Below are 24055 nucleotides of genomic sequence, written 5' to 3'. Positions count from 1 at the left end.
AATATCTTTGTTTACAGACAATCGTCACATAACTCATTTGTCATACATATTGAAATATATCTGTTTTTCTTGTATCAATAAGTTGTATAATGTTACAGTACAGGTACACCGAAGATTCCATAATAAGCTTATAGATTTTCCTTCCCCAGTGAATTACTCTTTAAGCATCTATATTTACCATGATTTATAGAATTTTTTTACCCGTTTTCAGCAGACACCTTTCCATTTACCGCCATTTTTATTCCCGCTCATTTTCATTCCCTCAATTCGTCACACAGCAAGATATAAGATCATTTCTAATGTATGTCATTTGAGCTGACTCGCCAAAACAAAGATATTGTATAATATAAAGAGGTTAAAATTTTATAGCGCCATGTCTTTTTTTTCTCTTTTTTCCAAAGAAAATGCAGCATTTATACTTGTAAAACTAAATGTTATAGACATTGAAAATTGCAACAAGAATTTCCAAGGTTAAATGATAACCAACACAGATTGCTAATGAACTTTGTAACAAGATAATATATTGCTTTCATACATGTATTTCAATATAAAATTTCAACCTCTTCTGATTTAAACCTATACAAACCGGAAAACAAAAAATAAAACTTTATAATGTTTACATCTTCAATAACTCACCGACAAAAACTTTTTGATTTTTGCTTCTAAAATTTCATCTTTTTTCCAGCGTTCGTCCGTTACTGGACGGTCATATAAATATTCTCCTCCTGTGACGTCAACACAAAATATACATATATTCTCTACACAGTGTCCTTTACATAAATATTCTCTACATATATCATCTATTTTTAGTAACATGTATTTATTTACCCAAATCTATTTATAGTAACATGTATTACCAAAATCTATTTATAGTAACATGTATAACCCAAATCAATATAGTAAAATGCATAACCAAAGGAGTAAAATTGCAATATTGTATTGTATAAGAATAAGAAATGTATTTTTTGTCATCATTAAATAATATGTAATCATTCTTTTGAATTACCCATTTCAATTTAACATTTTATACAAGTTAAAATTTGAACCTTCATCAAATAAAAAAACTACAAATACATCTAAAGGACACATATGCCCCCACTTCATTTGCCTGTCACAAAGGCAAATTATTTCTCAAGTTATTGATTCATCTAAGCAATGGTATCTACCAATCAAATATGGGAGACATCAGTAAATCATAAGCAGTATAAAAATCTATTCTTTATATCATTCTCATAACCTTGACCTTGACCCAAGTGACCGTTTTCTCCACCAAAATTAACATGACCACCCAAGATACTTTCCAACTAAATATGAAAGATATCAGTCAATAAAGGCTGGTAAGGAGCAAAGGTCTTCTCAAAATCTATTTTTAGCACCACTGACCTTGACTTTAGTGGGCCCTTACTCTACTTAAATGTAAAGAACAACCCAAGTAACCCCTTACCATTCCAAAAATGAGAAATATATCCAAGGTATTGTTCCTAACAACAAGAAAGGCATCAGTCCATCATGCAAAGGTGGCAACTTAATATGCTCTTTCTTTGTGGAACACAGCAACTTAGACCTAGTACTTCTCAAGCTATTGATAAAAAAAGGATTTTACACAACATGTCACCGTGACCTTGACCTATCACCATGACCTTGACCTAAAATATCAATAAGGCTTATCTACTGGCTATAGCCAATGTCTGTACCAGTTTCATAAATCAAGGCTTATAACTTACTGCTGTTACCAATCAGACCAAAACTTGATACAGTGTATTTAATATAAGATTGGCATTTGACCTAAAAATCAAGTAAGTGTATAAAGCTTTATTTCTTATCTGAATACAGTTTATAAAAAAATTTTGTTTGAATTTTGAAAAAGAATAATACTAAAATATTTAAAATAAAATGTTTGAAAGAAATATGTTGGTATCTATATTTTCTAATGAGCAAATTGTGCATGCCCAAAATCATTGCCTTAAATGGTTAAAATCCTACTTAAAAAAAGAAGCATAATATTTTGTTGCAGAACGTATTATTCTGTTTACTTCTAGTTTTCATGTGTGTTAAATAATTCTGTGTCATTACTCTAATCTATAATCCACCATAAGATTGTGGAAACAACATTATTTTACTGTTGTTACCATAGATAGACTACTTATTATTAAATTCATCCTGGTTAACATTTTACCCTATATCATGAAACAATAAAAGTGATACACAGTGGTGCGATATGGAATATATTTCACTGATAAAAATTAGTGTTAATCATTAAGTGACATCATCTTTATAACAAAATCTTACCTTTCTCACTAACACTCTCACTTTCTAGATCTAACTCTTCGCAACTGGAACATTCTGGCGTGGACCGAATCTCCTCGTCGGAACTCGATACAGAATGCTGCCGTTGCTTTTTCCCACGTTTGTGTTTATGAGGTTTTGGAGGGGGTGGTCGAACACAATCCGAGGGATCAGAACTAAGTGAGTCATTCCGCATTATACTTTCTAATTTCCGACGGTTACTACGCGATGTTTTTGCAACTGCAGAATTGGGATCTAAATGCTGTTTACAAGTATCTGCATTTCTTTCTAGTTCCGCGATATCTTCTGCTGCACTAACTTGCGTGTCACTGGCTTGCTCTATGTGTATTAAATGCCGATGTTGAGGTGGGGATTTGAATTGCCGTTCTTGCATTGTAGGTGAACGACGATCTCTTCGTGAACCAGATCGCGACACATTTTCTAACGAACTTTTGTGTAATTTATTTTGGGACTGATGAATTTGATCGTGACTACCACGATCGGACATATGACTACTTTTCCCCATTTTATGATCGTCAATAACACGTTCTCGTGAGCCTCGACGTTCACGTTTATTATCTGCATAGTCATGAGGTCTATCATGCGACCTATTATTAAAATTATCTATAGGCGATTGTCTATAACGATCCGGAGGTTCTTTCCGTCGTTCACGTTCGTCACCAGCAGATGATTTTTCATCTATTGAATGTCTAGGACTAGGGGTATCTCTCGTAGATCTGAAACATAACAGTCATTTTAATATAGTGATATCTCAAAGTTACATTAAATTTTGCCCATCCTTGAGAAGCATCAGGCCATCCATGACATTTTTGTGTCACATAATGTGTGGCACCGATCTATCCTATTCACTTCAAGAAAGTAGATTTAAATGGGCTTTTGCCCCCTACAATTCTACATTAGATAAGTTTGTCTTGAGGCAGCACCTTATTCAACCTTAGATTTCATAAAATCATATAATATCATAAAGTCTACCTTGAGCTCTTCATTCAACTTACGAAGCAGACAGAAACATTTAAATAACATTTTCCGAGGATCGTTCCTGTGGAGTTTGGTCAAAATCTACAAAATGGTCTGGAAAAAGAAGTTATTTACAGCAATTGAAATGGCAGGTGAAATTAGTGGGCCATTTCAAATGCTATAATATCGGATAGAATTTTCTAATGCATTTTTTTTTCTTTTCTAGCATCAAAAAGGTATTATACAAGCATTTCAAATAAATAAATGATTATTCAAATGTCATGCACGAAAAATTAATAAATTTTGTTATCAATTTTGTCATATGTAAAATCAGAAGTCACATACTAAACAAAAAGTTGCAAGCAGTCTTGTGAGACTCTGGCAGCAGATCCCTGATCCAGGGGTGATGCATTGGATAAGTAATCCAGAGCTCGAAAGTTTGATCCCAAACTCAATCACTCAATCACTAACAATACTCAAATGATCTTTTTTGTGTGTTTTTTTTTTTCACTTGGAATTTCAGACAGCAGGTCCCCAGTGAATCTCCCTTATACCTGATATTTTAGTTTATTACTGGGTAACAAACATGTGTATGATCATAAAACCTGTCACCTTCTTCAAGAAAGTCAATTCAAAACAGTTGAATTTTTCTCAAAAATAAAATTTGGAAAAATTTAATTTGCTGCTTTTGGGATTTTTTTTTCTTTTTTTTTTTTTTTTTTTTTTTTTTTTTCGGGGGGGGGGGGGGGGGTTAAAAAAGAGGCCATTTTGGATAAGAAATGTGACCTTTATTATTTCTCCCCTTGGAAATACCCTAAAAATGCCTAGAGATATGGCATTTTATAAGAGCATTTCTGACAATTACAATTACATTTGATCATTTTATAATTCATTACATCAAAACCTCTGCTTAGGCAGCATACAGTAGCTCCTAATAATTTCATGAATACTTTATGGTCAGTGAAATTAGTTTTATACTACTTTATACTTTAACCAGGGCTTGCTTTTTCCTATAGTTAAAAAAGTGTTGCATAATATTCGGCCAATCTGTAAAAAATTTTAATAGACTGGTACCACTTGCTCCTTTTACCTGCTTGGGAATCCAGAATCATATCATTATCGAAGAACCTTGAAGAAGACATATCAAAAACCAGTCTCTTCAGGAAGAAAATTTGAGCCGCGCCAGGGCAAAACCAACATAATGGGTTTGCGACCAGCATGGATCCAGACCAGTCTGCGCATCCACCCAGTCTGATCAGGATCCATGCTGTTCGCTATCAGTTTCTCTACTTGTTACAGGGTTTGTACACGAACAGCATGGATCCTGATCAGACTGCGCGGATGCGCAGGCTGGTCTGGATCCATGCTGGTAGCAAACCCATTATGTCGGTTTTGTCATGGCGCGGCTCAAATCATTTTACAAGTTATATAACATACATAACAACTGCTCTATTGATTTGTGAATGTTTGCATGTCATGATAATTTCAGATCCCATGAGAAAATCTCAGATTGTTGAATGAAGCAAAAATCATACTGGAAACTCAATTAACTTTGTGAGCTTTAAATTTTACGCATTTTTTGGTGGGTGGGAAGGAAATAAATTCAACAAAAATAATTGATAAGAATAAAAAAAAGTAAATTCTTAAAATCTAAAAATCTTAAAGCTCAAGATGACTTTTTTTAAACAATGTCCATGGAATGTCACATGCATCTGGGTGTTTATTAATGCCCATTATGCCTCATCAATACTTCTATTCTTACATGTACCTATTCCTCAAAAGCTTTTTATTTTTAGTGTTCTTCTATAGTTTCCAAAAAGTAACTCATTTGCCAATTATCTGAACTATCTTTTTCATCTGTTGCTTTTTGGCAAATTGTACAGTAATAGTGATTTAGTATTTTGTGTGGAAATCAAAAGACTACTTTGTATACACTTTGCTATGTTTATTACAAATTATTTCACATTTATCTCTATTTTCTTCAGGTTACAAGCTTTTTACATGCTCTAAAACCATTATTTAAATGTTATAAAATTTATATTTCCACATTCTTAAAAAGTAAAAATATCTTCCTTTTTGAGGCATAATGTGCCTTTAAGTCACTGACTTCTAATACCCACATAATTTATGTGAAAGACAAAATGACCATTAAAGGAATGTTTCTGATTTTTTAGCCTTTCATACCTAAGAATCAAATCAGCATGATTGCCCTGGTGTGTAACAATTAAAACTAGTGTGCAAAATGAGCAGACAAAATAATTCAGTCCTAAATAATTTAAAGCCACATGATTAGAAAACAAACTTGATATATGTTCCAAGGAATAATTTAATTAAGTGTAAAAATAAAGTCAGTTGTGTGAAATGAGTCTATAAGTTACTAACGTTTTTGCATTTGAACATTGACCTACAAATGATATTGTATCATAGTTTGGGGACCTTTCTGTTGAAAATGTGTCAGGGTTAAATCGTATACATATACATACACAGTGCGTTAACTGGAGTGCGGGTATTAGTTACCCGCACTCCAGAGCATGCCCATTGATAATGGCTCATTTTTGCTGGGGTTTACATATTGTGACGGAAGAGAAGGGGAAAGCGACAGAAATATCATATTCAGATGCTCGTTCATTGGTTCATTTTTGCCGGGGTTTCATATTGTGACAACAGGGAACGTGTTTTTATGTTTGACTATGATACAAAAGAGAAAGAACACCAAAACACTCGGCAATCGTACAAATCAGATAGCCTCGTGTTTCGGTGCTCTTTCTATAATACTTAAACCATCTACCAGTTTACAAATTTTCAGTAAAAGCTCAAGATCATAATTGTCTACCAACAATGCAAAGTAGCATTATATATTTATTAGCTCCAGATTTTGTAGAATAATGCATGGAAAGTGTAATTTGAATATATAGTTCTTGTTCATTATAGTATAATTATATCTTGTTTTGTTTTTTGTTTTGTTTTTTAAGTTAATCATGAAAGGGGCACCACACAGCATGAAAGGGGCAATCAACTGCAAATGTAAATAAATATTTGTATGCACACCAAATTACAGACAGAACTATTATCTTAGACTTGGGGTTTTGGGAAACTCTGACATGGTAAAAGTTACTTCTTATAATAATTAATGTCGAAATTTGCACAAATTGCTTTTTTAGTTACTTTGATTATGGTTAAAATGAAATGAGTCACTTCTACTTGCTTTGAATGAAAATTAGGTTTTTTGTTTATAATGACTAAACATACATTATTTACAAACTTCACAATTATGGTGCTTCAAATAATGACCCATTTAAATGCAATAAACTTCTCAAAATTTGTATTTTTTCCATATTAATTATTGAAAGTTTACACCAACACAAAACCAAAGCAACAGCCAGCCTTAAGGAATGTTTTAGGATGGCAGATCAGGCTATCCCAGTTAAGCCAACCTAAAATTATCTTTGTTTCCTCTCCTGTGACCCATGCATAAGTTTCAGGTTAGGGAAGGTTTTTAGGTAGGAAAAAAAAATTCCATCTTAAAGTGAACTGGTTCATAATTGAAGGTTTTAAATATGACAAATATGAATGTTGTTGACAAGTGTAAGGTATATCATCTGATATTACATATACATTCAAAACTTGTCTAACGTGACCTTCCACAAGACTTTCTAAAGGTCACATAAGACAGGGAGTCTCTTATTACAGGTTTACTGTCAAACGTCCAAACGTTAGCAAAAAGTTCAATAATACTAAAAGAGCATATACATGTAGTGTTAAAACATTTATTTATGATATGATCAGTAAAAGTGAGTCAATTTAAAGAGTTAAAAATTGTATACATGTACAATGTAATTGAATATTTGATTGTTGAATGAATTATTAATCAATAAGTGCCTATAAACTATTTGAGCCGTGTCATGACAAAACCAACATAATGGGTTTGCGACCAGCATGGATCCAGACCAGCCTGTGCATCCGCCAAGTCAGCTGGTCAGGATCCATGCTGTTCGCTTACCAACCCTATTACAAGTAGAGAAACTGATAGCAAACAGCATGGATCCTGATCAGACTGTGCAGATCTGGTCTGGATCCATGCTGGTCGCAAATGCACTATGTTGGTTTTGTCGTGACACGGCTCATTTAAATAGTGTCAGAATAATATTTTACATTGAATGTAAGTTTTTTTTCCGACGTTTTCTTTAACCAAACAGGAAATAAGAACAGAGTTATCTTTCATAACACAGTCGCCAAAAAACAGTGATATGCACCTTCTGGGCTGTACAAATCACGGTCACTAGTCATATAACACTGTGAGTTGCTTTATTCGGTGCAAAATTATAGCTGAAATCGTTGGGCGGACTCAGACAGGGTCAGATAAGTAAGGAAGTCACTGAATACAGTGGGTCACTATGGTAGTTTTGACAATTTATATAACAGATAATAAATTGTCCAAGAACAAAATATTATAATTAATCATATAAATGTTTACAGGCCTTTTTTCTTCTATTTTGGGAAAACACCACTTGGCAAATTTGGGAAATTTGTGTCGTAAAATTTTCTAATTTAGGAAAAAACGTTATTGTGAAATTTGCCAATTTGGGAAAATATGCTAGCATTCAAGGTGTTACAATTGTTAAAATAAATCTAAATAAATCTTACTTAAACTGTTCATCTTTTTTGTCATATCAAAAAATACAAGGACAGGCTAAAATATGTACAAATGTAAAACTGATATATTTAAAAATCCTATTTTTATTCAAAGAAATTGCAGACCAATCCACCTACAAAAAATTGTATTCAACATATCTGAATTTCAAAGAAAGACATTTTGACTGCTTACTCTCTTTAAAAGTTCTGAAAAGTTTTATTCAATTGAATATTTTCAATGCAAAAACAAGGCATAATGTGGTTCTAATTGTCAGGTTTAACTTCTGATTTTTGTAGGTTACGGTAGCAGGAAGTAAAACAAACAATATTTTATTTATAATGGTCAGTCTAAACAGACTTGAAGAACTGTTGGATAATTGTTCATCATCACAATTTCCACAATTAAAAGAATTTAAGTGAAAAAGCCGAATACAAAAAAACAAAACAAAAAAAAAACCCAATTTTTGAAATTCAAGCGATTAAGGGTCTAATAGTAAACTGTTATTATTGAAAATTATGCGAACAATTACCTAGTTCTTGATGCAGATTCCTTTTTGATAATTTCTCTTTCAGGGTGAAGTCTATCCGGCCCCTCTTTTTGTATTCTTCTTGGATCCCTATCATCGGAATGGCGCCCTTTTTCACGCATATCTCTTTCTCTTTCTCTATTGTCTCTATTATCACCCACTCTGTTCCCTAAAGCTTCACGTTGACCCCGCCCACCATGTCTATCCATATCCCCACCACGTTCATGAGCAAAATATCTTTTATCAGTATCAGAAAGTCTGGTTTCGCTATGGTATCTATGTCGTGCCGGAGATTTATCTCGCGCACGACCTCTTTCAGGCGGAACATTATTTCCCCTTTCTCGTAATCTATCGTAACCCCCTGACCGATCCCCAGAATCTTTTCCTGAGGTCCCATTTTCCCCTATTTTCCCCCTTTGAGCATCTAGTGAGTATTGTCTCTTTAGCTGAGAGCTCTGTCGAGTCATTGGCCCTTTATTTTCTCTCTCACCTTTCTCCGATTTTTCAATATTCTCTTTTTCAGAACTAGTATGTCCGCTTTCATTTTTGTCAATATATTTTTGGCGTTTATCGTTCTGTTGACTGGTTTCCGATTTCCCAGAATCCCCTCCACTTCCTCCAGCAGCGTCGACAACGTCCAGGCCAACGGGCCTCGCCATTCCTCCATGATACCATTGTCCCGTCTTTGCCAGGATCTCTTGTTTCTTCTTACACAAATTGCATGCCCATGTAGTCTGTAAACAGAACGAAAGAACTATAATATTATAATATTTATAATATTATATATAAAAAAGCTGTGTTACAACTAATTTTTTTATTTTGGTAATTCTTAGTATTTTAATGTAAAAGCAAAAAAAATTTCATTTTCAATTTTCAAAATCTTTGGAATAAAACTTTTATTTCATGAGATTTACTTCTGTACAACGCACCCAGACCTCATTTTCAAGACGAAAAGGCTGCTGACTATAGTTAGGATATATCCTCATGGAGTGATAAAATTTTCAAAATGTAAGAATGTTTCATTAATATACACAAATTAATACCACACAAGGGTGATGTTTATGATAATTACACAATCATAATATAAATCAGTCTTTTCTGACAAAACTATGAATAATAGAGTCAATACTTGGAAGAATTCCCACTTTATATAAGGCCATTCAGCATAATTGAAGAAGGTTTACATGTTACAGAAATGTAAGATACAATTGCATGACGTATTTATGGCCCTTAATAACCCTTCCCCTGCTGAACTGGTTAAATGGAGTTGCCCTGACAGTCCTGAATTAATGTAAAAGAGTTGCCCTGCTGTAAATGTAAACAGTTCTGAATAAATTGTAACAGAGTTGACCTGCAATAAATTTATAACAGCCCTGAATTAATGTAAAAGAGTTGCCCTGCTGTAAGTGGAAAACAGTTCTGAATTAATGTAACAAATATGACCTGCAATTGAGTTACAACAACAATGAATCAATGTCACAGAGCTGACCTGCGATAAATTTAGAACAGCCCTGAATTAATGTAAAAGAGTTGCCCTGCTGCAAATTTAAAACAGTCCTGAAATAATATAACAGAGTTGACCTGCAATTAATTTAAAACAGCCCTGGATTAATGTTACAGAGCTGACCTGCTGTAAATATAAAATAGTTCTGAATTAATGTAACAGGGTTGACTTGCAATTAATTCACAACAGCACTTAATCAGTTACAGAGTTGCCCTGCTGTAAATGTAAAACAATTCTGAATTAATGTAACAGAGTTGACCTGCAATTGTTTTACAATAGCCCTGAATTAATGTAAGATAGTTGACCTGCTGTAAATGTTAACAGTTCTGAATTAATGTAACAAAGTTGACCTGCTGTAAATGTAAAACAGTTCTGAATTAATGTAACAGGGTTGACCTGCAATTAATTTTCAACAGCTGTGCATCATGTAACAGTGTCACCATGATGTAAATTTTCAACACTGTCCATTTGTAGTTTCAGGGATTACAGTGTTCAACAGCTAATTCAAAATAAAACCAAAAAAACAACAACAACAAATTTAAAATTCAAAACAATAAACAAACAAAATAAAGTTTTTACAATGAATGTGTACATGTCACTCCAAAACAAATTTATGCAAATGATAAAAAAGCAGCATTAATTTACCAGACACATTTCAAACATGTTATGTACTTATATGATTTCAGTCATGTATTAACTAATCAAACTATACCATACAAAATTTGAATAAAAGAATGTCACAATGCTTTGTTGGAACAATAGAATTTTAAAATGCTCATTGAAACTTGTAACAAACTACATTTGGATATTGGAACTAATGGTCATTAGCTTAATTTAGCTACAGTCTGGAACTTGTCATATACTAAAAATGGGTAATGTAACACTTGTCATAAGCTAAAATCGAATAATGGAACTTGTCATAAGTTTAAACTGGATAATGGAACTTGTTATATGATGGAAATTGTCATAAGCTAAATTTGAATAATGGAACTTGTCAAAAGCTAAAATAGGAAACTGGAACTTGTCATATTAAGCTAAATCTAAATAATGGAACAATTGAATCAAGCTAAACCTGGACAATGGAATTTGACAGAACAATGCAACTTGTAACTTGATAAATTTAGAAAATAGAACTTGTTACAAGATGAATTTGGATAAAGGAATTTGTAACAAGCTTTACAAAAGTAATAATGAACTTCTGTAAGATGTTTTGAAAATGGACTTTGAACAATCTAAATTTGGAAAATAAAACTTTACCATGCTAAATGAACATTATAACGAAATTTTCGCAATGGAATACATAAATGTAGTTTTCTTTGAATTTGAAAGCATTTATTTAAAACCAACAGGGTTTTAATAACTGAACAGATATATATATATATATATATTTGTTTTATAGGCTTGTGGTAACAGCCTATTCATTATTGAAACTCAGGGCAATTAAAACAAAACAAGTAGGCCATTATGATTATAACAGTTTTCTGCAGCAAATTTACTGTTTAAGGAAAAAATTGCATCAATTCAGTGAAAACATTAAGTTGAAAGTACAAATTAAGGTAAATACATATAATTTATGGAACTTTGAGGTTGCTGAAAAATTTCATACTGTTTTGAAAAACAAAAATCATCTATGTAAACATCCTTCTACAGAACAAATTTTCAATTTATTTTTTTTTTGCCAATTTGGTTTTCAAATCCAATATACTCAAGGCTGCAGAACAAAAGTTTTAAAATATTTGTACCACATCAAAAAACACTGAAAAATAAGCTGGTGCTGCATAGTTATATAAAAATACATGCTTACAAATAAACACTGACACTTACAATTGAGGGAGATGTATCTACCACGATTTTCGAACCTGGAGGCTATAGAGAAAAAGGAAGGAAAAAAAGTAATACCAGATAGATATATAAGTTTTCATACTACAAGTTTTACAATTTAAGTTTCATTTCACGTTACTTTTCACCATAGGTCTATATTACCACTCAGCCATGGTCTATATTGATCACAAAGTTAACACAGTAATCATTACTGTATAATTATTGAGTAGCCTTAATACAGTCTGCTTAAAGCTAGTTGTATAAAGTTATGCCAGCATTAACATCTAAGTAAGCTGCCCTGGCTAGACCAACTTCCAAACTCTTATTGTGGAATATATCTCTATAATTGATAACATTACTGAGAAATCTCAATAACTGATAATAAAACTGGAATATCTCAATAACTGACAACAAAACTGGAATATCTCAATAACTGATAACAAAACTAAGAAATCTCAATAACTGATAACAAAACTGGGATATCTCTATAACTGATAACAAAACTGGGATATCTCAATAACTGACAACAAAACTGGGATATCTCAATAACTGACAACAAAACTGGGATATCTCAATAACTGATAACAAAACTGGGATATCTCAATAACTGATAACAAAACTGGGATATCTCAATAACTGATAACAAAACTGGGATATCTCAATAACTGATAACAAAACTGGGATATCTCAATAACTGATAACAAAACTGGGATATCTCAATAACTGTTAACAAAACTGGGATATATCAATAATTGATAACAAAACTGGGATATCTCAATAACTGACAACAAAACTGAGATATCGCAATAACTGGTAACAAAACTGGAATATCACAATAACTGATAACAAAACTGGGATATCTCAATAACTGATAACAGAACTGGATATCTTTATAACTGGTAACAAAACTGGAATATCTCAATAACTGATAACAAAACTGGGATATCTCAATAACTGAAAACAGAACTAACAAAACTGGGATATCTCAATAACTGACAACAAAACTGGGATATCTCAATAACTGATAACAAAACTGGGATATCTCAATAACTGATAACAAAACTGGATATCTCTATAACTGATAACAAATCTGGAATATCTCAATAACTGACAACAAAAAAACTAGGATATCTCAATAACTGATAACAAAACTGGGATATCTCAATAACTGACAACAAAACTGGAATATCTCAATAACTGATAACAAAACTGGGATATCTCAATAACTGATAACAAAACTGGGATATCTCAATAACTGACAACAAAACTGGGATATCTCAATAACTGACAACAAAACTGGGATATCTCAATAACTGATAACAAAACTGGGATATCTCAATAACTGACAAAAAACTGGGATATCTCAATAACTGACAACAAAACTGGGATATCACAATAACTGTTAACAAAACTGGGAAATCTCAATAACTGACAACAAAACTGGGATATCTCAATAACTGATAACAAATCTGGAATATCTCAATAACCGATAACAAAGCTGGGATATCTCAATAACTGACAACAAACCTGGGATATCTCAATAACTGACAACAAAACTAGGATATCTCATTAACTGACAACAAACCTGGGATATCTCAATAACTGACAACAAAACTGGGATATCTCAATAACTGACAACAAAACTGTGATATCTCAATAACTGACAACAAAACTGGGATATCTCAATAACTGACAACAAAAAACTGGGATATCTCAATAACTGACAACAAACCTGGAATATCTCAATAACTGACAACAAAAACTGGGATATCTCAATAACTGACAACAAACCTGGGATATCTCAATAACTGACAACAAAACTGGGATATCTCAATAACTGACAACAAAACTGGGATATCTCAATAACTGACAACAAAAACTGGGATATCTCAATAACTGACAACAATACTGGGATATCTCAATAACTGATAACAAAACTGGGATATCTCAATAACTGATAACAAAACTGGGATATCTCAATAACTGATAACAAAACTGGGATATCTCAATAACTGACAACAAAACTGGGATATCTCAATAACTGACAACAAAACTGGGATATCTCATTAACTGACAACAAACCTGGGATATCTCAATAACTGATCACAAAGCTGGGATATCTCAATAACTGACAACAAACCTGGGATATCTCAATAACTGACAACAAAACTGGGATATCTCAATAACTGATAACAAAACTGGGATATCTCAATAACTGACAACAAAACTAGGATATCTCAATAACTGACAACAAATATTGAATAAATCTGTATCTGATAACAAACTAACTAGAATATCTCTATAACTGATAATAAAGCTGGGACATCTATATATCATATTTTTTCTGGTTATTGTCTAAATTCTTTTGCGACTTAATTTGCCTCAATTTTTTTTTCAACTATGTGTATGTGGCCCATGATAAAATATTCAGATGAGACTGTACAAAGGTAGTAAGACTGGTTTGACAGACTATATAATCGAGTGGCATGGGGAGCACGTGTTTATTGATGCTTGCATTCAGAATTAAATAAACATAAACTTGCAATACAAACAGCAGCTGCTGTGCAATGACTGTGGTTGTCAATGGAGTGACAAATTTTCAATAATTAATGAAAGTAATAATAAAATCAATGACACTAATTACTTATTTATACGTTTATTACAGACATTTGCTTTTAAAATGATTTAGTATCACACTTCATTTCTGACTCCCATTAAATCAATACTATATTTTAAACATTGTGGAAGAGGAAAAAAACATTAAAATGTTATTGTGAGATCTCATTCAAGGTTTAAAGGTGCCCTTATTTCCCATAGCAGGGACTCGGGCCAGGGTTCCTTTGTGTTGTTTTGTAGAAAAAGGAGAATTTTGTCGGTAATTAAACAAGAATATTTTACATCATAGGGTGAATAGGTGACAGTCAAAATAAGTTTGCATTTTGTCATAATTATATATGACTTTCAATTTTATAATATAATTTGTAAGAACGATGAATAACTCACAGGGCCTAAGGAAATTTCTGTATTTATTAGTATTGGAATTTATCTGTTATGTTCAATTCATAAAAGTTAAAATTTATGATTTATTTTAAAGGCAGTTAAAATACACATGGAACCTCTAGGATTTAAAGGCAGTTTTTAAGCTTTAAAGGTACTGAGCTTTTAGGAAAATACAACTAGAACCTTAGGATCCAAAGTCAGTTAAAATACAAACAGAGCTTTTATTATTTATATGCAGTCAAAATACACATAAAGCCTAATATATGACGTTATATGCAATTAAAATAGAAAGAGAGAACGCTATAATTATGCCTTATTTGCAGTAAAAAATAACACAGTGAACTATCTTAACATCACATGAATAGACTGCATACTATCTTCATACTTTTAATTCTTCTACAAATAGTCCAAAATATAGACCTTCGAACAATTATTCAATATAGCACTAATTAACTATCTAATTGTTCACAGCTATATTGACTGACGCAAGTACTAACAGTTATGGAGGTCTTACTTACAGTCCAGGGCCAGTCTGCACATCTGTGCAGTTAATTCTGTGAAGATATCAGTGCAGTATCACCCAAGGCAATAAAGCCGGCATCATAAATCAATTTCTACAACCAGTTTTACATTGAAAACACCCCTTTAATTCACAATAGGAAACTCCCAATTCAAAGCCAGATGAGTCCAATAACACAAATTTAGTAGGATACTCATTAAACATTGGGTGCTTGACGCATAATCCATTTTTTTTACTCATGTGGGAATAACAGCTCTAAACATACCATTGATTTTTCATGTTTTGTTGGGGAGAGATTTCTCATTCTGTATCTACACACAGTATAGTCTGTGACCTAAGCTAGGCAAAATTGGTCAAAACTTCAAACATGTCTGTACATTTATTTATATGTTTGACAGTTATTCGCAGGACAAAAACTGTTTATTTGACTTTTTGTTCTTTAAAGCTGTATTTACTAACTGAAGAAAAAAGCTGCTTGCAAAAAAGAAAAAATCCTGCTCTAATCAAACCCTTAGAAATCTGTCTGTAACCACTTTGTTGTGTGTGTGTTTTTTTTCTTTTCAAATAAAGTTTTAAAACAATTAAGCTTGCTAAAAGTAATTTCTATTTTATTATAAAGTCTCTGAAACTTTAAAATGATTTCCTTCAATTAATTCTGTCAATTATTTGGCCAATTAATTGTAGCTCTATTTGTACTTTTCCCAATATTTCTCTTATTGGATTTATATCAAATAATTTTGCACTTGATCTTTTTTTTGTTCCAGCAGACTGGCCTGGCTATATACTGGTGTGGGTAAAGACTTTTGGTTCCAACAGGCTGGCCTGGCTATATACTGGTGTGGGTAAAGGCTTTTGGTTCCAGCAGGCTGGCCTGGCAATATACTGGTGTGGGTAAAGGCTTTTGGTTCCAGCAGGTTAGTCTGGCTATATAATGGTGTGGGTAAAGGCTTTTGGTTCCACCAGGCTGGCTATATACTGGTGTGGGTAAAGGCTTTTGGTTCCAGCAGACTGGCTATATACTGGTGTGGGTAAAGGCTTTTGGTTCCAGCAGGCTGGCCTGGCAATATACTGGTGTGGGTAAAGGCTTTTGGTTCCAACAGGCTGGCCTGGCTATATACTGGTGGGAGTAAAGGCTTTTGGTTCCAACAGGCTGACCTGGCAATATACTGGTGTGGGTAAAGGCTTTTGGTTCCAACAGGCTGACCTGGCTATATACTGGTGTGGGTAAAGGCTTTTGGTTCCAATAGGTTGACCTGGCAATATACTGGTGTGGGTAAAGGCTTTTGGTTCCAACAGGCTGACCTGGCTATATACTGGTGGGGGTTAAGGCTTTTGGTTCCAGCAGACTGGCCTGGCTATATACTGGCGTGGGTAAAGGCTTTTGGTTCCAGCAGGTTAGTCTGGCTATATAATGGTGTGGATAAAGACTTTTGGTTCCAGCAGGCTGGTCTGACTATACACTGGTGTGGGTAATGGCTTTTGGTTCCAACAGACTGACCTGGCTATATACTGGTGTGGGTAAAGGCTTTTGGTTCCAGCAGGCTGGCCTGGCTATATACTGGTGTGGGTAAAGACTTTTGGTTCCAACAGACTGGCCTGGCTATATACTGGTGTGGGTAAAGGATTTTGGTTCCAGCAGACTGGCCTGGCTGTATACTGGTGTGAGTAAAGGCTTTTGGTTCCAGCAGATTGGCCTGGCTATATACTGTTGTGGGTAAAGGCTTTTGGTTCCAGCAGGCTGGCCTGGCTATATACTGGTGTGGGTAATAAAAGGCTTTTGGTTCCATACATATATATGCAGATTATTCATTATTATGCACATATAAAAAACCTACATGTACCTACCCTGAACCCTAATTTTAATGGGGAAACAAACATAATTTTATTTTTTGGCCTCAAAGGTGTGTCTTGTGTATATCAATTAATTAATTTTGTACAAATAAATTTGTTCATGAGAATTTTCAAGTCGACAAGTAATTAATTTTTATTTCTAATTTTAAAGTAAAGACAGTGGCTATGCAGCTAACTTTGTAGATAATGAAAGTTACAGTTTTAAGTAAACAGAGCAGATGTTTAATATTTTGTACACAATGCATTTGTATACAAATATGTAAATCCATAACACTGCATTAATTTTGTCATTTAACTGTTATCTATAATATTGTAACAGATGGGAACTATACCATAATTAACAAACAAAAAACATGATCAGGACATGTATATCTGCAGTGTAACATATTCCGTACAGTTAAAACATATCTATTTCCACTAAATTATGATAAAAGAACACTGCTAATACTGGTATTTGAACGTCACTTAATTCAGAGTAGGAAGCTTTAAGTCTAATGAATCAATTACTGAAACCAATTACCAATACTGAAGCAATAAGAAAGTAAAATTTCTTGCTGAACAAGGAAAAAAGAAAAGTGCCCCTGCTGTGGTTTGAACCCACGCAGCCGATAATCCTTAGATAACTAGTCTGATAAAATTATGTTAACTACTGCATGTGACATGCCACCATGCTTCTTGACTCCAACTTGGGTTCAAGGTTATAAAGATATTTGAGCCGCGTCACGACAAAACCAACATAATGGGTTCGCGACCAGCATGGATCCAGACCAGCCTGCGCATCCGCACAGTCTGATCAGGATCCATGCTGTTCGCTATCAGTTTCTGTACTTGTTATACGGTTTGTAAGGGAACAGCATGGATCCTGATCAGACTGCTCGGATGCACAGGCTGGTCTGGATCCATGCTGGTCGCAAACGCATTATGTTGGTTTTGTCGTGGCACGGCTCATTTTCTTCTATTGGTCAGAAACAAGTTCAAAATGTACACTTATCAATAAAAATCCAGAGATTTGAGACTCAGCTCAGCAATTTTTTGTATATCCTGGAACTATGATCATTGATATAATGTAAGGAATTATGACCTGCATAAAACCTAGGAAAACCCTCAAAAAAACTTAACCCTTAATGAATTTCAGGTCCCAGTTTTAAATTTGGAACAGTCCATGATTTCAATATCATTGTGCCAAAAGTTTTAAGTCTGGTTGTGGTGGTGGTGTTTTTTTTCACTGTTATTGCGTAAGACTGACCAGGTTGAATACTGTTGTCTGACCGTTGTCCACTTTTTATTTCCATATCCCCAAAACTTGATTATTGGGACAGTTCCAAAAATTGAGGATAGACATGTCCTGGTCTAAGATATTTAGCATGCTAATTGTGTTTACGGCCCATTATACCTCAGATATGCTCTCATTTTTTTTAAAATCTTGTTACAGTTTCAAAAGAAATTCTCATTTTGCCATATAAACAAACTATCATTTGCCTTCTATGCACTTTTGGCAATTAATTGGTATAAATATAGAGAATCAGACTATTTTGTATGAAATTCAATACATTTTGCTCCCCTTTATGACACATTACTTCATGTTCAGCACTGTAACTTTCTTCATTTGTGAAACATCTTACATACTCTAAATCCATAATTAAAACAATATTAAACACATATTCAACATTTCTAAACAATTCAAAAAATATGAAATTCTGAGACATTATGTGCCTTTAAGGTAAAATAATAATTCTTGTGCTAGACACGTAACTGAAAGCAATGTATCAATACACAAACTTTGATCAGTTCTTCTGCAACATAAAGAAATAACAGCAGGTTCCTGTTCAAGAGTCTTACAGCATAAATATAAAATCAATTGTTACAGTTGTAACCATTCATAACAACATTTTCTTGAGATACAAAAGAATTAGAAGAAATGCAGCCATTCTATAGTCTACTTTTTGTATATTTATGTTATATGAAGAACAAATAATCATATGATATAAAACATTATATAAACTAACCTAGATATCAAATGTTTTCGCCCGTATAATATTTAACATATCAACCCTTTTACCCCTTTTTCATCATTTTGCAAATTTCACTAACAGTCAATCTTATAATCTTAATATAACAAAATAAGGTACCCCAGCAGGGCACCAAACAAAATCAGTTACCCCTGTCCGCAAGATAACTACATTAATGTACGTTATTATCTACATTACGTCTTACTGCGCTATTTGCAGCAACGTCACCTCTGAAGTATGTTGTTATTGTTGATAGATTACTTATAATTGAGATTTTATACACATTGAATCGAGAGTCAATACAGATCGAACCTACAAAACGCCTTTGTATTATTACCAATATACGAAACCACTTTCACATTGTCCGCAAGATAACTACATATATATACGCTATTATCTACGTTTAGTCTTACCGCGATATTTGACGTCAACGTCACTTCTGAGGTATGTTGTTATTATGTTACAGACATAACCCCAGCAGGGCACCAAACAAATCAGGTACCCCAGCAGGGCACCAAACAAAATCAGGTACCACAGCAGGGCACCAAACAAAATCAGTTACCTAGCAGGGCACCAAACAAAATAAGTTACCCCAGCAGGGCACCAAACAAAATCAGCTACCCAGAATAGCACCAAACAAAATCAGGTACCCAAGCACAGCACCAAACAAAATCATGTACTCAACAGGGAACCAAACAAAATCAGCGCCCAGAATGGACCAAACAGAATCAGGTACCCAACAGGGAACCAAACAAAATCAGGTACCCAGAATAGCACCAAACAAAATCAGGTACCCAAGCAGGGCACCAAACAAAATCAGGTACCCAGCAGGGCACCAAACAAAATCAGGTATCCAGCAGGGCACCAAACAAAATCAGCTACCCTGCAGGGCACCAAACAAAATCAGCTACCCTGCAGGGCACCAAACAAAATCAGCTACCCAGCAGGGCATCAAACAAAATCAGCTACCCAGAATGGCACCAACAAAATCAGCTACCCAGGACACCAAACAAAATCAGCCTACCTGCAGGGCACTAAAAAAATCAGGACCTAGCAAAACCTGAAAGGGCATAGAGTTTGCAAGAAATACTTTGAATTAACATACAAGTTATGATGGAAAACCATAATCAAATATACATTTTGAGAATATTTTAAAAGGCTCACACAAGAACTCTTATTTCTCACCTTATTTTTAACAGTAACCCTGCCTCCACATCTGGCACATGACTTTAAGTTGCAATATGTACATTTATGTCCGACACCATCGGCAAACTTGGTTTTACGGCATATATCACATACGGCACCCGTGTCCGCATTATCCGATCGTTTAGCTTCCTCGCCAACCTTCTCGACCGTCTGTCTGTACGTGTCAAACTCCATCTGCATTTGCCTACAAAATATAATAAGCAAATGGTATATCTATGTCATTATTATATTCAATTATGGGTGTACTGAATTGTTTTTTCTATCACTGTTTCAGTGGTCCAGATTTTTGTTGTCAAATTTGTTGCCTCAGGGATATTATGATGTCCTGATATAATGGTATAAATTTGGCAGTCCCCTGAATATTGTTAAAAATGGAGGTTACTATATGTACGGGGGTGTGCCTCTTGCCACAATAATCAACTGAAACAATAGTGGACAGTCCATGCCTTTTCCCGGTGTCACCACGGGTCAGATTACAAGGCAAATGTGCTTATTTTTTTTCCAATCTTAAAAACAATATTCTCAATAAAACTAAAATCCCCAATATCAAAACTGAGCATATTCCAGACTTGTATGGTATCAGGCAGATCTTTCCCCACGTTTTTATTGTCACATTTTAATGTATTTTTTATGCTTTGAATGATATTTGCATTGGTTGGAATAAACAATTTTGCACAATTCAAAGTACTATGCCAAAAGAACATGAAGAATGTTTCAATACTGATAACAAATATTTTTCCAAATTAAGCAATTTTACGCTGCAAAATTTCCCAAACTGCACAAGGTACTTTTTCCAAAAAAGGCTAGGAAAATGCCTGACAATTGAGATGAAACACAAGTTACATAAGACATAGAATTAGAAAATTCTTAATTTGAATAACGGTATAATTACAGAACATAATTATGTGCAGTGGTTTTTCTCACTTAATTGGGAAGAGGCCTGAGCCTCTTGAGATTAGGAAAAATTGCTAAAATTGCTTAATTGGGAAAAATATTTGATATCTATTGAAAGTAAAAAGCATTTTGGGGAAAACTGAATGATTTAAAGAAAATTTCAGTTGGAAATTCCCATCTGTTAAATAGAGGATATTGAATGAGTGTAAGTTCAATACTGAATTTATTGCACTCGTTGAATAAAATTATATTATGCGAGCCTCTGGCGAGCATAATATTATTTTATTCAACGAGTGCAATAAATTCAGTAATGAACTTACACGATTTTAATATTCTATTTATCACATACACAAAATAAAGACCGTTTAAAGTGAAAGCCATTTTTCATTGAAGTGCCTAACATTTAGCGCGTCTTTACACTATGTTTGTATAACGCTAATGATGTCACGTCAAAATATATGCACGGCCGTGTAATACCATATTTACGGAGTCGCAAAATCGGCACTGGTGAGTGATAAAATAAAATACTAAATATTTTGTCACTGGTAATTGACCAACACAGCAGAAATCTTTAATTATCTTATTTTGTAAACAGTTTTAACAAAATTTAATAATTTTGAAAAAAAAATGAAAAGCCTTGATCTGTAACACATATAACACACATGTCCTCTCTTATCAAAATTTCTTGTTCCCTCTCCAGCCCTTACCCATAAAGTATATTTAACTCTTTTATTAATTCCTTGACAACCCTTCCAGCCCCAATCCATATCATATAATTATGACCTTTTTGCCAAAAGTCCTTTATCCCCCTTCTAGCCATATCTATAAAGCATTATAAAGTACATTTGATCCCTTTGTCAAAATTCATTGATCCCCCTCCACCCCCACCCATATAGTACATTAATTTTGATCCCTTTGTCAAAATTCACTGACCCCCCCCCCTCCAGCCATCATCCATTTAGTGCATTTGATCCCTTTGTTAAAATTTCTTTGATCCCCCTCACCCCCACCCATATAGTACATTAATTTTGAACCCTTTGTCAAAATTCATTGACCCGGGCCCCCCCCCCCCCTCCAGCCATCATCCATATAGTACATTTGATCCCTTTGTCAAAATTTTTTGATCCCTCTCAAGCCCCCATTAATATTTTTCATTTCACCGGTCACTTTTTTGCCAAAATTCCTTGAACCACCCCCCCACCCCTCCCTTCCCTTCATATTTTTCATTTTACCCTCATCAAAATTTCTTGAACCACCACCACCCCATTCATATTTTTCATTTTACTCTTTTTGTCAAAATTCCTTGATCCCCCACCACCCCATTCATATTTTTCATTTTACTCTTTTGTCAAAATTCCTTAATCTCACTTCTGCCCCTGGCATACAAATTGTGCATTTGACCTTCTTATGGGATTCCTTGACCCCTCCAGCCCTTCCCATAAATCCTATATTAACATTCCTGCATCTCCCCATCCCCCACTCATATAATACATTGGACCCCCTTATCAAACTTACTTGATCCCACTGTACCCCCACCCCACCCATTGAGTATATTTGACCCCATTATCAAAATTCCATGGCCCCTTGACACATAATAAATTGTTATTCTATATCAAGACTTACTCATAGTGTGTTCGTTGTATTTCTCAATCATTAGTCACTTAGAGATGACAACATTTTAACTTAATCATTATCACAGAAACAACTTAACATTGAAAGGAAAGAAACATATCTGAGATCTCTTCATAATGAAAAAGTCAAATTTGATTTTCAGAAGAGTAACAAAATTAATTTACTGTGAGTTTACAATTGGTTAAATAGATAGCTAAAAGTGATTTATTGATAATTTTGAGTAAGAAAATATTATATGAGTTTTAGAACAGACATATTATTATGTTTACAGCTTAACAATAATAGAATTTTTTACAATAAAAGTAAAATCACTACTTTGTCATTACTCCATATAAAGTATAACTCATTTACTGAATCAATACTAGGAGGAGAGAATAGTTCTGAATCTGTAATTAACTTATTAAGTATATGTGAACACTAATAGTGTACTTGGTCAATAACCTAGATTTTATCCAGACTTAAACATCTATAATGAAACGGAAAACTGTAATTTCTAGGTTCCCTAGATCTTTTAACAATAACAAAATGTATATATATAATTATAAACTGTAACCCCTACATTCTGTAGACATTACTAAACGTGGGATGATTCTAACGACTCCATATTTAGACAAATAATGAAACACAAATATCCCCCATTGTGAACCCCAATATTTCCAATATGGCGGACAAATTTCGCAGCCATACCGGATCATTTCTTGTTCCCTTTCTTCTTCATCCCGTTGACGCTTTAACACATCTTCAATGATCTTTCTTTCCTCTTCTTTAAGATGCGAAAGGTCAGGCATTGGCGGTAGAGACGGGCGTCGTGTCGCGGACATTTTTCACAGTAATGAAAATCTTTCCAGCCCCCGCCAGAAAAAGTAATCGAGTCCAACCGATGTTACTTCGCTTGACAGCTCGTCTTCATTTCATAAATCCATCCGTTTGCTCGATCAAATTTGTAAAAATTCCATTGTACTTCATTTTAGTATCTATCCTTTATAATAAACTCCATTACAATAGCAGGTATCTTCCATAGTTAAGCTTTAATCACACAGGGAAATAATGTGATACGACATTTCTCTCATTCGGATTCATTCAGAGTTAGATTGGAAAGGGCTGTTACAGATGTTACATTTATTGGAATTTTCTCGTGCTTGTGTAACCACGCGACAGTTACAGCGCGCGCCAATATTGACTTAATTTTGCCGCC

The 24055-nt window shown here is 34.0% G+C and overlaps 1 protein-coding gene across 2 annotated transcripts; it reads right to left on the bottom strand.

Moving 5' to 3' along the window:
• Positions 1–636: 636 nt before the first annotated feature.
• LOC132754859 (regulating synaptic membrane exocytosis protein 1-like) lies at positions 637–23962 on the bottom strand (the record flags this gene model as incomplete). Of its 2 annotated transcripts, XM_060745590.1 has the most annotated exon segments (6): positions 637–725; positions 2290–3023; positions 8427–9157; positions 11752–11793; positions 20314–20518; positions 23548–23962. In XM_060745590.1, coding segments are annotated over 6 exon segments (1935 nt in total), but the record flags the coding sequence as incomplete, so codon positions are not given.
• Between the last annotated feature and the right edge of the window lie 93 nt (positions 23963–24055).

The sequence above is a fragment of the Ruditapes philippinarum genome, unplaced genomic scaffold (genome assembly GCF_026571515.1).
Source record: "Ruditapes philippinarum isolate M1 unplaced genomic scaffold, ASM2657151v2 ctg8020_1_1_1_1, whole genome shotgun sequence".
NCBI lineage: Eukaryota > Metazoa > Mollusca > Bivalvia > Venerida > Veneridae > Ruditapes > Ruditapes philippinarum.
Note: the sequence above shows the minus strand (reverse complement) of the source record. Positions and strands in the feature narration are given on the sequence as shown.